This window comes from Lissotriton helveticus, chromosome 5_1 (assembly GCF_964261635.1).
Source record: "Lissotriton helveticus chromosome 5_1, aLisHel1.1, whole genome shotgun sequence".
NCBI classification, from domain to species: Eukaryota; Metazoa; Chordata; class Amphibia; order Caudata; family Salamandridae; genus Lissotriton; species Lissotriton helveticus.
Genome location: NC_136065.1, coordinates 71,843,395 through 71,859,323, shown reverse-complemented (window position 1 = coordinate 71,859,323; position 15,929 = coordinate 71,843,395). Strand labels below are relative to the sequence as shown.

Here is a 15,929-nt window from a genome sequence, read left to right as displayed (position 1 = left end):
TTGCTCACTAGAGACCTCTAGGAGCAGCTTGCAGTACTGCACCGAGACATGCAGTGCTGGTGCCTTGCTCACTAGGGACCTCTAGGAGCAGCTTGCGGTACTGCACCTAGACATGCAGTGCTGGTGCCTTGCTCACTAGGGACCTCTAGGAGCAGCTTGCGGTACTGCACCTAGACATGCAGTGCTGGTGCCTTGCTCACTAGGGACCTCTAGGAGCAGCTTGCGGTACTGCACCTAGACATGCAGTGCTGGTGCCTTGCTCACTAGAGACCTCTAGGAGCAGCTTGCGGTACTGCACCTAGACATGCAGTGATGGTGCCTTCCTCACTAGGGACCTCTAGGAGCAGCTTGCGGTACTGCACCTAGACATGCAGTGCTGGTGCCTTGCTCACTAGGGACCTCTAGGAGCAGCTTACGGTACTGCACCTAGACATGCAGTGATGGTGCCTTCCTCACTAGGGACCTCTAGGAGCAGCTTGTGGTACTGCACCGAGACATGCAGTGCTGGTGCCTTGCTCACTAGGGTCCTCTAGGAGCAGCTTGTGGTACTGCACCGAGACATGCAGTGCTGGTGCCTTACTCACTAGGGATCTCTAGGAGCAGCTTGCGGTACTGCACCTAGACATGCAGTGCTGGTGCCTTGCTCACTAGAGACCTCTAGGAGCAGCTTGCGGTACTGCACCTAGACATGCAGTGCTGGTACCTTGCTCACTAGAGACCTCTAGGAGCAGCTTGCGGTACTGCACCTAGACATGCAGTGCTGGTGCCTTGCTCACTAGAGACCTCTAGGAGCAGCTTGCGGTACTGCACCTAGACATGCAGTGATGGTGCCTTCCTCACTAGGGACCTCTAGGAGCAGCTTGCGGTACTGCACCTAGACATGCAGTGATGGTGCCTTCCTCACTAGGGACCTCTAGGAGCAGCTTGTGGTACTGCACCTAGACAAGCAGTGATGGTGCCTTCCTCACTAGGGACCTCTAGGAGCAGCTTGCAGTACTGCACCCAGACATGCAGTGCTGGTGCCTTGCTCACTAGAGACCTCTAGGAGCAGCTTGCAGTACTGCACCCAGACATGCAGTGCTGGTGCCTTGCTCACTAGAGACCTCTAGGAGCAGCTTGCGGTACTGCACCTAGACATGCAGTGATGGTGCCTTGCTCACTAGAGACCTCTAGGAGCAGCTTGCGGTACTGCACCTAGACATGCAGTGATGGTGCCTTGCTCACTAGAGACCTCTAGGAGCAGCTTGCGGTACTGCACCGAGACATGCAGTGATGGTGCCTTGCTCACTAGGGATCTCTAGGAGCAGCTTGCGGTACTGCACCGAGACATGCAGTGCTGGTGCCTTGCTCACTAGGGACCTCTAGGAGCAGCTTGCGGTACTGCACCTAGACATGCAGTGCTGGTGCCTTGCTCACTAGGGACCTCTAGGAGCAGCTTGCGGTACTGCACCTAGACATGCAGTGCTGGTGCCTTGCTCACTAGGGACCTCTAGGAGCAGCTTGCGGTACTGCACCTAGACATGCAGTGCTGGTGCCTTGCTCACTAGAGACCTCTAGGAGCAGCTTGCGGTACTGCACCTAGACATGCAGTGATGGTGCCTTCCTCACTAGGGACCTCTAGGAGCAGCTTGCGGTACTGCACCTAGACATGCAGTGATGGTGCCTTCCTCACTAGGGACCTCTAGGAGCAGCTTGTGGTACTGCACCGAGACATGCAGTGCTGGTGCCTTGCTCACTAGGGTCCTCTAGGAGCAGCTTGTGGTACTGCACCGAGACATGCAGTGCTGGTGCCTTACTCACTAGGGATCTCTAGGAGCAGCTTGCGGTACTGCACCTAGACATGCAGTGCTGGTGCCTTGCTCACTAGAGACCTCTAGGAGCAGCTTGCGGTACTGCACCTAGACATGCAGTGCTGGTACCTTGCTCACTAGAGACCTCTAGGAGCAGCTTGCGGTACTGCACCTAGACATGCAGTGCTGGTGCCTTGCTCACTAGAGACCTCTAGGAGCAGCTTGCGGTACTGCACCTAGACATGCAGTGATGGTGCCTTCCTCACTAGGGACCTCTAGGAGCAGCTTGCGGTACTGCACCTAGACATGCAGTGATGGTGCCTTCCTCACTAGGGACCTCTAGGAGCAGCTTGTGGTACTGCACCGAGACATGCAGTGCTGGTGCCTTGCTCACTAGGGTCCTCTAGGAGCAGCTTGTGGTACTGCACCGAGACATGCAGTGCTGGTGCCTTACTCACTAGGGAACTCTAGGAGCAGCTTGTGGTACTGCACCTAGACAAGCAGTGCTCATGCCTTGCTCACTAGGGACCTCTAGGAGCAGCTTGTGGTACTGCACCTAGACAAGCAGTGCTGGTGCCTTGCTCACTAGGGACCTCTAGGAGCAGCTTGCGGTACTGCACCTAGACATGCAGTGCTGGTGCCTTGCTCACTAGGGACCTCTAGGAGCAGCTTGTGGTACTGCACCTAGACATGCAGTGCTGGTGCCTTGCACACTAGAGACCTCTAGGAGCAGCTTGCGGTACTGCACCTATACATGCAGTGCTGGTGCCTCGCTCACTAGGGACCTCTAGATGCAGCTTGCGGTACTGCACCCAGACATGCAGTGATGGTGCCTTCCTCACTAGGGACCTCTAGGAGCAGCTTGTGGTACTGCACCTATACATGCAGTGCTGGTGCCTTGCACACTAGAGACCTCTAGGAGCAGCTTGCGGTACTGCACCTAGACATGCAGTGCTGGTGCCTCGCTCACTAGGGACTCTAGGAGCAGCTTGTGGTACTGCACCGAGACATGCAGTGCTGGTGCCTTGCTCACTAGGGACCTCTAGGAGCAGCTTGTGGTACTGCACCTAGACATGCAGTGCTGTGCCTTGCTCACTAGGGACCTCTAGGAGCAGCTTGCGGTACTGCACCTAGACATGCAGTGATGGTGCCTTCCTCACTAGGGACCTCTAGGAGCAGCTTGCGGTGCTGCACCTAGACATGCAGTACTGGTGCCTTGCTCACTGCGACCTCTAGGAGCAGCTTGCGGTACTGCACCGAGACATGCAGTGCTGGTGCCTTGCTCACTAGGGACCTCTAGGAGCAGCTTGCAGTACTGCACCTAGACATGCAGTGCTGGTGCCTTCCTCACTACTGACCTCTAGGAGCAGCTTGCGGTACTGCACCGAGACATGCAGTGCTGGTGCCTTGCTCACTAGGGACCTCTAGGAGCAGCTTGCGGTACTGCACCTAGACATGCAGTGCTGGTGCCTTGCTCACTAGGGACCTCTAGGAGCAGCTTGCGGTACTGCACCTAGACAAGCAGTGCTGGTGCCTTGCTCTCTAGGGACCTCTAGGAGCAGCTTGCGGTACTGCACCTAGACATGCAGTGCTGGTGCCTTGCTCACTAGGGACCTCTAGGAGCAGCTTGCGGTACTGCACCTAGACATGCAGTGCTGGTGCCTTGCTCACTAGGGACCTCTAGGAGCAGCTTGCGGTACTGCACCTAGACATGCGGTGCTGGTGCCTTGCTCACCAGGAACCTCTAGGAGGAGCTTGCGGTACTGCACCAAGACATGCAGTGCTGGTGCCTTGCTCACTAGAGACCTCTAGGAGCAGCTTGCGGTACTGCACCTAGACATGCAGTGCTGGTACCTTCCTCACTAGGGACCTCTAGGAGCAGCTTACGGTACTGCACTGAGACATGCAGTGCTGGTGCCTTGCTTACTAGGGACCTCTAGGAGCAGCTTGTGGTACTGCACCGAGACATGCAGTGCTGGTGCCTTGCTCACTAGGGACCTCTAGGAGCAGCTTGTGGTACTGCACCCAGACATGCAGTGCTGGTGCCTCGCTCACTAGGGACCTCTAGGAGCAGCTTGCGGTACTGCACCTAGACATGCAGTGATGGTGCCTTCCTCACTAGGGACCTCTAGGAGCAGCTTGCGGTACTGCACCTAGACATGCAGTGATGGTGCCTTCCTCACTAGGGTCCTCTAGGAGCAGCTTGTGGTACTGCACCGAGACATGCAGTGCTGGTGCCTTACTCACTAGGGAACTCTAGGAGCAGCTTGTGGTACTGCACCTAGACAAGCAGTGCTCATGCCTTGCTCACTAGGGACCTCTAGGAGCAGCTTGTGGTACTGCACCTAGACAAGCAGTGCTGGTGCCTTGCTCACTAGGGACCTCTAGGAGCAGCTTGCGGTACTGCACCTAGACATGCAGTGCTGGTGCCTTGCTCACTAGGGACCTCTAGGAGCAGCTTGTGGTACTGCACCTAGACATGCAGTGCTGGTGCCTTGCACACTAGAGACCTCTAGGAGCAGCTTGCGGTACTGCACCTATACATGCAGTGCTGGTGCCTCGCTCACTAGGGACCTCTAGATGCAGCTTGCGGTACTGCACCCAGACATGCAGTGATGGTGCCTTCCTCACTAGGGACCTCTAGGAGCAGCTTGTGGTACTGCACCTATACATGCAGTGCTGGTGCCTTGCACACTAGAGACCTCTAGGAGCAGCTTGCGGTACTGCACCTAGACATGCAGTGCTGGTGCCTCGCTCACTAGGGACTCTAGGAGCAGCTTGTGGTACTGCACCGAGACATGCAGTGCTGGTGCCTTGCTCACTAGGGACCTCTAGGAGCAGCTTGTGGTACTGCACCTAGACATGCAGTGCTGTGCCTTGCTCACTAGGGACCTCTAGGAGCAGCTTGCGGTACTGCACCTAGACATGCAGTGATGGTGCCTTCCTCACTAGGGACCTCTAGGAGCAGCTTGCGGTGCTGCACCTAGACATGCAGTACTGGTGCCTTGCTCACTGCGACCTCTAGGAGCAGCTTGCGGTACTGCACCGAGACATGCAGTGCTGGTGCCTTGCTCACTAGGGACCTCTAGGAGCAGCTTGCAGTACTGCACCTAGACATGCAGTGCTGGTGCCTTCCTCACTACTGACCTCTAGGAGCAGCTTGCGGTACTGCACCGAGACATGCAGTGCTGGTGCCTTGCTCACTAGGGACCTCTAGGAGCAGCTTGCGGTACTGCACCTAGACATGCAGTGCTGGTGCCTTGCTCACTAGGGACCTCTAGGAGCAGCTTGCGGTACTGCACCTAGACAAGCAGTGCTGGTGCCTTGCTCTCTAGGGACCTCTAGGAGCAGCTTGCGGTACTGCACCTAGACATGCAGTGCTGGTGCCTTGCTCACTAGGGACCTCTAGGAGCAGCTTGCGGTACTGCACCTAGACATGCAGTGCTGGTGCCTTGCTCACTAGGGACCTCTAGGAGCAGCTTGCGGTACTGCACCTAGACATGCGGTGCTGGTGCCTTGCTCACCAGGAACCTCTAGGAGGAGCTTGCGGTACTGCACCAAGACATGCAGTGCTGGTGCCTTGCTCACTAGAGACCTCTAGGAGCAGCTTGCGGTACTGCACCTAGACATGCAGTGCTGGTACCTTCCTCACTAGGGACCTCTAGGAGCAGCTTACGGTACTGCACTGAGACATGCAGTGCTGGTGCCTTGCTTACTAGGGACCTCTAGGAGCAGCTTGTGGTACTGCACCGAGACATGCAGTGCTGGTGCCTTGCTCACTAGGGACCTCTAGGAGCAGCTTGTGGTACTGCACCCAGACATGCAGTGCTGGTGCCTCGCTCACTAGGGACCTCTAGGAGCAGCTTGCGGTACTGCACCTAGACATGCAGTGATGGTGCCTTCCTCACTAGGGACCTCTAGGAGCAGCTTGCGGTACTGCACCTAGACATGCAGTGCTGGTGCCTTGATCACTATGGACCTCTAGGAGCAGCTTGTGGTACTGCACCTAGACATGCAGTGCTGGTGTCTTGCTCTCTAGGGACCTCTAGGAGCAGCTTGCAGTACTGCACCGAGACATGCAGTGCTGGTGCCTTCCTCACTACTGACCTCTAGGAGCAGCTTGTGGTACTGCACCTAGACATGCAGTGCTGGTGCCTTGCTCACTAGGGACCTCTAGGAGCAGCTTGCGGTACTGCACCTAGACAAGCAGTGCTGGTGCCTTCCTCACTAGAGACCTCTAGGAGCAGCTTGCGGTACTGCACCTAGACAAGCAGTGCTGGTGCCTTCCTCACTACTGACCTCTAGGAGCAGCTTGTGGTACTGCACCTAGACATGCAGTGCTGGTGCCTTACTCACTAGGGATCTCTAGGAGCAGCTTGCGGTACTGCACCGAGACATGCAGTGCTGGTGCCTTACTCACTAGGGATCTCTAGGAGCAGCTTGCGGTACTGCACCTAGACAAGCAGTGCTGGTGCCTTCCTCACTACTGACCTCTAGGAGCAGCTTGTGGTACTGCACCTAGACATGCAGTGCTGGTACCTTGCTCACTAGGGACCTCTAGGAGCAGCTTGTGGGACTGCACCTAGACATGCAGTGCTGGTACCTTGCTCACTAGGGACCTGTAGGAGCAGCTTGCGGTACTGCACCTAGACATGCAGTGCTGGTACCTTGCTCACTAGAGACCTCTAGGAGCAGCTTGCGGTACTGCACCTAGACATGCAGTGCTGGTGCCTTACTCACTAGGGATCTCTAGGAGCAGCTTGCGGTACTGCACCTAGACATGCAGTGCTGGTGCCTTGCTCACTAGAAACCTCTAGGAGCAGCTTGCGGTACTGCACCTAGACATGCAGTGCTGGTACCTTGCTCACTAGAGACCTCTAGGAGCAGCTTGCGGTACTGCACCTAGACATGCAGTGATGGTGCCTTGCTCACTAGAGACCTCTAGGAGCAGCTTGCAGTACTGCACCGAGACATGCAGTGCTGGTGCCTTGCTCACTAGGGACCTCTAGGAGCAGCTTGCGGTACTGCACCTAGACATGCAGTGCTGGTGCCTTGCTCACTAGGGACCTCTAGGAGCAGCTTGCGGTACTGCACCTAGACATGCAGTGCTGGTGCCTTGCTCACTAGGGACCTCTAGGAGCAGCTTGCGGTACTGCACCTAGACATGCAGTGCTGGTGCCTTGCTCACTAGAGACCTCTAGGAGCAGCTTGCGGTACTGCACCTAGACATGCAGTGCTGGTGCCTTGCTCATTAGGGACCTCTAGGAGCAGCTTGCGGTACTGCACCTAGACAAGCAGTGCTGGTGCCTTCCTCACTAGGGACCTCTAGGAGCAGCTTGCGGTACTGCACCTAGACATGCAGTGATGGTGCCTTCCTCACTAGGGACCTCTAGGAGCAGCTTGTGGTACTGCACCTAGACATGCAGTGATGGTGCCTTCCTCACTAGGGACCTCTAGGAGCAGCTTGCGGTACTGCACCTAGACATGCAGTGCTGGTACCTTGCTCACTAGAGACCTCTAGGAGCAGCTTGCGGTACTGCACCTAGACATGCAGTGATGGTGCCTTCCTCACTAGGGACCTCTAGGAGCAGCTTGTGGTACTGCACCTAGACATGCAGCGCTGGTGCCTTCCTCACTAGGGACCTCTAGGAGCAGCTTGTGGTACTGCACCTAGACATGCAGTGCTGGTGCCTTGCTCACTAGGGACCTCTAGGAGCAGCTTGCGGTACTGCACCGAGACATGCAGTGCTGGTGCCTTGCTCACTAGGGACCTCTAGGAGCAGCTTGCGGTACTGCACCTAGACATGCAGTGCTGGTGCCTTGCTCATTAGGGACCTCTAGGAGCAGCTTGCGGTACTGCACCTAGACAAGCAGTGCTGGTGCCTTCCTCACTAGGGACCTCTAGGAGCAGCTTGCGGTACTGCACCTAGACATGCAGTGATGGTGCCTTCCTCACTAGGGACCTCTAGGAGCAGCTTGTGGTACTGCACCTAGACATGCAGTGATGGTGCCTTCCTCACTAGGGACCTCTAGGAGCAGCTTGCGGTACTGCACCTAGACATGCAGTGCTGGTACCTTGCTCACTAGAGACCTCTAGGAGCAGCTTGCGGTACTGCACCTAGACATGCAGTGATGGTGCCTTGCTCACTAGAGACCTCTAGGAGCAGCTTGCAGTACTGCACCGAGACATGCAGTGCTGGTGCCTTGCTCACTAGGGACCTCTAGGAGCAGCTTGCGGTACTGCACCTAGACATGCAGTGCTGGTGCCTTGCTCACTAGGGACCTCTAGGAGCAGCTTGCGGTACTGCACCTAGACATGCAGTGCTGGTGCCTTGTTCACTAGGGACCTCTAGGAGCAGCTTGCGGTACTGCACCTAGACATGCAGTGCTGGTGCCTTGCTCACTAGAGACCTCTAGGAGCAGCTTGCGGTACTGCACCTAGACATGCAGTGATGGTGCCTTCCTCACTAGGGACCTCTAGGAGCAGCTTGCGGTACTGCACCTAGACATGCAGTGATGGTGCCTTCCTCACTAGGGACCTCTAGGAGCAGCTTGTGGTACTGCACCGAGACATGCAGTGCTGGTGCCTTGCTCACTAGGGTCCTCTAGGAGCAGCTTGTGGTACTGCACCGAGACATGCAGTGCTGGTGCCTTACTCACTAGGGATCTCTAGGAGCAGCTTGCGGTACTGCACCTAGACATGCAGTGCTGGTGCCTTGCTCACTAGAGACCTCTAGGAGCAGCTTGCGGTACTGCACCTAGACATGCAGTGCTGGTGCCTTGCTCACTAGGGACCTCTAGGAGCAGCTTGCGGTACTGCACCTAGACATGCAGTGATGGTGCCTTCCTCACTAGGGACCTCTAGGAGCAGCTTGCGGTACTGCACCTAGACAAGCAGTGCTGGTGCCTTACTCACTAGGGATCTCTAGGAGCAGCTTGCGGTACTGCACCTAGACATGCAGTGCTGGTGCCTTGCTCACTAGAGACCTCTAGGAGCAGCTTGTGGTACTGCACCTAGACAAGCAGTGATGGTGCCTTCCTCACTAGGGACCTCTAGGAGCAGCTTGCAGTACTGCACCGAGACATGCAGTGCTGGTGCCTTGCTCACTAGGGACCTCTAGGAGCAGCTTGCGGTACTGCACCTAGACATGCAGTGATGGTGCCTTCCTCACTAGGGACCTCTAGGAGCAGCTTGTGGTACTGCACCTAGACAAGCAGTGATGGTGCCTTCCTCACTAGGGACCTCTAGGAGCAGCTTGCAGTACTGCACCCAGACATGCAGTGCTGGTGCCTTGCTCACTAGAGACCTCTAGGAGCAGCTTGCAGTACTGCACCCAGACATGCAGTGCTGGTGCCTTGCTCACTAGAGACCTCTAGGAGCAGCTTGCGGTACTGCACCGAGACATGCAGTGCTGGTGCCTTGCTCACTAGAGACCTCTAGGAGCAGCTTGCGGTACTGCACCTAGACATGCAGTGATGGTGCCTTCCTCACTAGGGACCTCTAGGAGCAGCTTGCGGTACTGCACCTAGACATGCAGTGATGGTGCCTTCCTCACTAGGGACCTCTAGGAGCAGCTTGTGGTACTGCACCGAGACATGCAGTGCTGGTACCTTGCTCACTAGAGACCTCTAGGAGCAGCTTGCAGTACTGCACCGAGACATGCAGTGCTGGTGCCTTGCTCACTAGGGACCTCTAGGAGCAGCTTGTGGTACTGCACCGAGACATGCAGTGCTGGTACCTTGCTCACTAGAGACCTCTAGGAGCAGCTTGCAGTACTGCACCGAGACATGCAGTGCTGGTGCCTTGCTCACTAGGGACCTCTAGGAGCAGCTTGCGGTACTGCACCTAGACATGCAGTGCTGGTGCCTTGCTCACTAGGGACCTCTAGGAGCAGCTTGCGGTACTGCACCTAGACATGCAGTGCTGGTGCCTTGCTCACTAGGGACCTCTAGGAGCAGCTTGCGGTACTGCACCTAGACATGCAGTGCTGGTGCCTTGCTCACTAGAGACCTCTAGGAGCAGCTTGCGGTACTGCACCTAGACATGCAGTGATGGTGCCTTCCTCACTAGGGACCTCTAGGAGCAGCTTGCGGTACTGCACCTAGACATGCAGTGATGGTGCCTTGCTCACTAGGGACCTCTAGGAGCAGCTTGCGGTACTGCACCTAGCCATGCAGCGCTGGTGCCTTGCTCACTAGGGACCGCTAGGAGCAGCTTGCGGTACTGCACCGAGACATGCAGTGCTGGTGCCTTCCTCACTAGGGACCTCTAGGAGCAGCTTGCGGTACTGCACCTAGACAAGCAGTGCTCATGCCTTGCTCACTAGGGACCGCTAGGAGCAGCTTGTGGTACTGCACCTAGACATGCAGTGATGGTGCCTTGCTCACTAGGGACCTCTAGGAGCAGCTTGTGGTACTGCACCTAGACAAGCAGTGATGGTGCCTTCCTCACTAGGGACCTCTAGGAGCAGCTTGCGGTACTGCACCTAGACATGCAGTGATGGTGCCTTCCTCACCAGGGACCCCTAGGAGCAGCTTGTGGTACTGCACCTAGACATGCAGTGCTGGTGCCTTCCTCACTACTGACCTCTAGGAGCAGCTTGTGGTACTGCACCTAGACATGCAGTGCTGGTACCTTGCTCACTAGGGACCTCTAGGAGCAGCTTGTGGTACTGCACCTAGACATGCAGTGCTGGTGCCTTGCTCACTAGGAAGCTCTGATTAATCCAGCACACACAGAACTTGTAAAACGTAATTTATTTAAAGGATTGTTTATGTGCAGGAAGGGACACCTTCTTGCACATAAACAATCATTAGAGGTTATTTCCTCGTTATATGTGTGCTGCAGAATGAAGCACACATAGAAAGAGGAAAAAAATGAGGAGTAATGAATACATTGCATCTTCCAGCATCTCATGCAACCTGTTGACTTTAACAATTTGTGGGGCGCGGGATTCCAGATTCACTTGATTTAAGCCACATTCTTAGTTACACAAACCACAGCCCTTTAAAGGACTCCTGTGTACACCTCTTTGGCTACACCTCTTTCAGAGATCCGTTTTTTTAATCCCAATTAAAGCCATCTGCTTTAGAAATGTAATGATGTGCGTGTGTTAGGGATGTAATGTGCGTGTGCGCGTGCCTGGTACATGATGTCCTTCGTGTGTGCGCGTATGTTATGGGGATGTGAATGTGATACGGTATGTGTTAGTGTGGTGTATGTTCCCAGCTTTATGTATGACTCCTATGTCTCTTTCCCTTACAGACGCCTTTCCACTCGATGGGGTCAAAGGTCAGAGCGTCCAGGAAGTGCCTTACTCCTCCAGTAATTCAGGTACATTTGGGTCAAATACAAGTGACCTTCAGCACAAAGTCTAGAAACTCCTTTGAAATACAGAATTTGAAGCCAATAGGCTCAAGTCCCTGCAGTTTTTATAGCTCTTGTTCTTCTACAGGCTCCAGAGGGGTAACAAGCGCCCCCTTCAACAACGATCCTGGGGCGACAGGTGGAGCCGCGGGAGTGGGTGGAAATCAAGGTAAGATGCGCCCTCGCAGGCCTCCAAACAAAAGTGTAAAAAGTGAATTTATAACCCTCTGTGTGTTTGGCATGCCTTGTGCACTTCTCTTGCCCCCCTCCGTGTCCCCTTGCCCCCCTCCGTGTCCCTCTCTCCCGTGGCTGCTTGTTCCCCTCCAGTCTCCCCCACTTCCGTGTTTGTCCCTGCTGTTGCTTGCTCCGCCCTCTCCCCCCTCCCATCCACCATTGTCCCTTCAGTCACCGACTCACCCTCCTTTGTCATTGCCTCCCACCCGCCAGAGGCAACAAAAAAAAGTTCTCAGTTGCAGCGCTTGTTTTTTTTACTTTTAATTCTGCTGCACAGCAACCACGATAAAACATTGACAAAGCCAACAGCTTTCACATAGGAGAGACCTACAAGCTTTGCCAAAGCCTGTTTACAGTGCTGGAGAGAAGGGGCTCGCGCAGGATCTCAGTTCAGTTCTAGGCCGGATCCGGGATTCGGCAGACCCAGGGAACATGGTGAATTTGTCCTTGTGTCATGGGGAATAATTCGGCAGCACCCGCGCTGTGTCTGCTCGGAGCAGAAAGGTTGAGGCAGAGAAGGGACATTCTTTTTAGGTCTCGCCTGAGACAGCGCATCCGCTGTCTCTTCGAGACATTTAGTAAGTGGCTTTTAAAAGTGCCACCAGAGGCTTTTACTGGCCTACAGCTTGCGTTCACGAGCTCGTGCAGATGCACAGCTGCCATCTGTGTTTTTATTGCTGTAATCAGGCTCCTCTGCTCGCACTCCCCCCTCCCTTCTCCCCCTCGTCTTCGTCAGTTTCATTTGTGTGTTCTATCACTGTGAATGCTCCTGCTTCCACCAGGCACACACACCACCAGCCGTCAGTGCACGCTTCCACCAGACACACACACCACCAGCCGTCAGTGCACGCTTTCACCAGGCACACACACCACCAGCCATCAGTGCACGCTTTCACCAGGCACACACACCACCAGCCGTCGGTGCACGCTTTCACCGGGCACATGCACCACCAGCCATCAGTGCACGCTTTCACCAGGCACACACACCACCAGCCGCCAGTGCACGCTTCCACCAGGCACACACACCACCAGCCATCAGTGCATGCTTCCACCAGGCACACACACCACCAGCCGCCAGTGCACGGTTCCACCGGGCACACACGCCACTTGCCGTCAGTGCACACTTTCACCAGGCACACACACCACCAGCCGCCAGTGCACGCTTCCACCAGGCACACACACCATCAGTCGTCAGTGCACGCTTTCACCAGGCACACACACCACCAGCCGTCAGTGCACGCCGCTTCCTCCAGGCACACACACCACAAGCCGTCAGTGCACCCTTTCACCAGGCACACACACCACCAGCCGTCAGTGCAGCAGGCAGGCTCTTCTCAGAGTTTCTTGGTAAATATGTGTTCGATTCCTGGAAGGGAGTGGGTCGAGTTTCCTTAAACAATGCTGAGTATGCAGGTGCAGTGCATGAACTCCTGTGTGAGTGAGTCATGCTGACTGGGGCTCACTCACTCCACACTTGTAAATTGCGCCTTCACTAGGCTTTTTCTCATTTGCAAAGATCGGCGCATGCCCACAGCTAGGCAGCCCCCACACCCCCGGGAATAACTGCTTCCTACAACCAGAATGGAAACAACATTCAGAGCAATGAAAACAAGTTCATTTGATGCAAAGAACTGTTAACAAAAACCATGTCCAGCTGAGTATTTAGTTATGCAGCAGAATATCCTTGGTGCAACAACACCAACTGTTGCCTGGCTAAACACTTATAAGGTCCCAAATGCGAGACCTATTGGCTATGCCAATGCTTGTTTGAAATTGCTGCTGGGCTCAAAACAAACTCCTGATTTAAAGGTCCATCAGCCCCCCTTTTGTTCATGTATCAGTCTTGCTGGGAGCCATCCGAGGCCTAACACCTAGACACCAATACAATAGAAGGAAACAAAGGCGCACATCTTGTTATCACTTCACAAGTACTTAAGAGAAACTATTGGAGGTAGGCTCTTAACTTTATTCACCTCCCTATGTAAAGGGTGTGCTTGCACTGTAAGAATGCAAGATGTATCTTTCTGTATGAGTAATTACACAAATGTTGATTTCAATGGCACCTACTCTTTAGGTCAAGCCTGGGCAGCGTATGCACTGCTCTGTGAGCCATGCGGCGTTGGAGTATGAACTTCAGGCCCCGCCTACTCTCCGCCCATATTTGTCATTGGCGTGTGTAATTGTCCTTCGTAAATGCTGGCTTCTGATTCGTTATTAGGCTTGTTAGTCCCTCCTTAGTACAGCCTTGTCTTCATTTGTAGCCTTCCAAGAGGACTGGCCCTTTTACTTTGGTTGTTACAGTACGTATTCTTTACGCTGTGAGCACCATTTTCTTTAATGAGTTTCCCTTACTGCAGGAGGGTCAGGCATTTGGACTGCGAGAGTTTAAGCTATTGGCATTGTAAATGACATGGCCTTTTGTTTATGTTTTAAAAACCAAAACATAAATAAAAGCCATTGTCATTTACATTGCCAATAGCTCAAACTCGCATAAATGTGAGACCCATTGCATTGCAGATTCTTGTTTTTTTATTACATCAATGCACAGGAACTGTTACGTGAGACAAAAGGGTTACAAGGCTTAGCAATCACACATCCTCCGTACCTGTAGACACTCCCTGTTAAGAGTGAATGGTGGGAGAAACACAAAGTCAGGATGTAAAATGTAACGCAGTGATTGTGCTTCTCTGTGGTAACAAGACTGTGTACCTCTCAAAGGAACCCCCTGTTGTTAATCTAACAATAACCGCTGATTGAGAAAAAACACCATGATCTAAACCCATGACTTGCAGTTTGCATGCAGTTCCTTCATGCCGGTAAATAGATTACAGCGCTATATTAGAAGGATTGCAGCCTATGAACTAGCAGTAGCAAAATTATCTCAGTGTCAAAAGCAGTTGCCCACTTTCCAACCTACATGAAATAAAAATCTGTGCTCTGCATGTTATGTAATATGCTTTGCAGCAGGCGCACTAACCCTCTGTGCTACTTTATGAGTCAAAACTGTGACTGGACCAAAGACAGAGCTCTCCCAGAGCTGTGTTAACCACCAGAGTGATTGTAACACTATTAGAATCCCTTCAAAATCACTGGGCACAAAGATCTCTGCAGCAGGTGTCTTAACCCTCTAAGATATTTTAAATGCAGCCTTTTTGTGACCAATTAAATAATGTAGATTTACTGTCACGTATGTCTTTGTTCTCAACTTCTTAGCAAAGTTTTTTTGTTTATGAATGTATAAGTTGTCATTTTCAAGCTCCGCTCTCGTGACTCTACTCTCCACACCACGAACCCCAATTTTTGGTTTACCAGAGTAATTTCTTCCCAATTCCAGCTCTGCTTATTTAAAATTGCTTTTCTTGGGGTTCCCATGCCGGAGCCCCTCTTCCATCTACTTTGTATTCTTTCTGACCTTACTTCTTCCTTTCTCCTCCTCTCCCCTCCCTGCCTCCATCCCCGCAACTTGTTTTGTTTGGGGTGTAGGGGGGTATCAGGGGTGAGGAAGATGGCTTTCTTACTCTCTTCCATTGCTCTTTCTTTTGTCCACTTTATTTGTGGGGGGTCTTTTCCACACCATCGTTCCTCCTCCTAACCCTTTCCGCACTCTGCCCCCCCACCTTTCTCTCCTTCTCATTTTAGCTTTATTATTCAAACTATATCACCAGCCCAATGGGAACATATGTAATGGTAGTTCTAGGGACTGGAGTTACCGGTGCGATTACCAGGCTCCTTTGTGTTCTTTGCCACTCTCCGGAGTGGGAGAGTGGAAAAGGCGACAGCGGATGCTTGAAATGAACTCACCTTTTCCTGCTTTTCCCGTCTTCTGTCACAGGTTTGGGGGTCTACGGGCGGCCGCTTGACTCAGTCATAAACTCTACTACAGGAAACACTTCTGAAGCCCCCGCCTCACCGGAACTCACCTCAGCCTCGCCCACTCTTCAAGAGAACGCGACTCTCTACAATGACTCCGCCCTCTATGCCGTGAGTGAGGTCCCACCACTGGCTGCTGGGGGGTCCTATGGGAACAGTGGCCTGGCAAGCGCTGCCCCCCCTATGGCGGAGACGACCCCCTCTCCGCTGGACACCTCTGTCAATGGTGGATACCCTGGTGAGTATGGTGAAAATGGTACCACAAGAGTGAAGAGGTGACTGAGGTCATGCGTGGACCCTCTTCCTGTCAAGGGGGCTCAATGCACGCATGGGCTACCTCCACAATGGGAACCGCGACACCAGGGGTCTCACTTGCTGCACCGGGGTCTCACTGCACCAGGGGTCTCACTGCACCAGGGGTCTCACTGCACCAGGAGGTCTCTCTGCACCAAGGAGCTTCCCATCACATAGGCTGCTTCAGGGGTCTCACTGTACCAGGGTGTCTCACTGTACCTGCAGCCTCAATGCATCAGAGATCTCACTGCACCAGGGGGTCTCGCTGCACCAAGGGTCTCGCTGTACCAGGGGTCTCACTGTACCAGGGGTCTCACTGTACCAGGGGACTCAATGCACCATGGGTTTCACTGTACCAGGGGTCTCACAGTTCC

The 15,929-nt window shown here is 54.0% G+C and overlaps 1 protein-coding gene across 1 annotated transcript in view; it reads left to right on the top strand.

The window, feature by feature from the left end:
• LOC144752963 (uncharacterized) overlaps window positions 1–15,929 on the top strand; it is a 51,769-nt gene that overhangs the window by 23,278 nt on the left and 12,562 nt on the right. Inside the window, exons 2-4 of the mRNA XM_078640769.1 lie at window positions 11,056–11,124; window positions 11,246–11,326; window positions 15,224–15,499. Of these exons, the coding sequence (XP_078496895.1) occupies window positions 11,056–11,124; window positions 11,246–11,326; window positions 15,224–15,499 (426 nt within the window). The remainder of the gene's footprint in view (window positions 1–11,055; window positions 11,125–11,245; window positions 11,327–15,223; window positions 15,500–15,929) is intronic.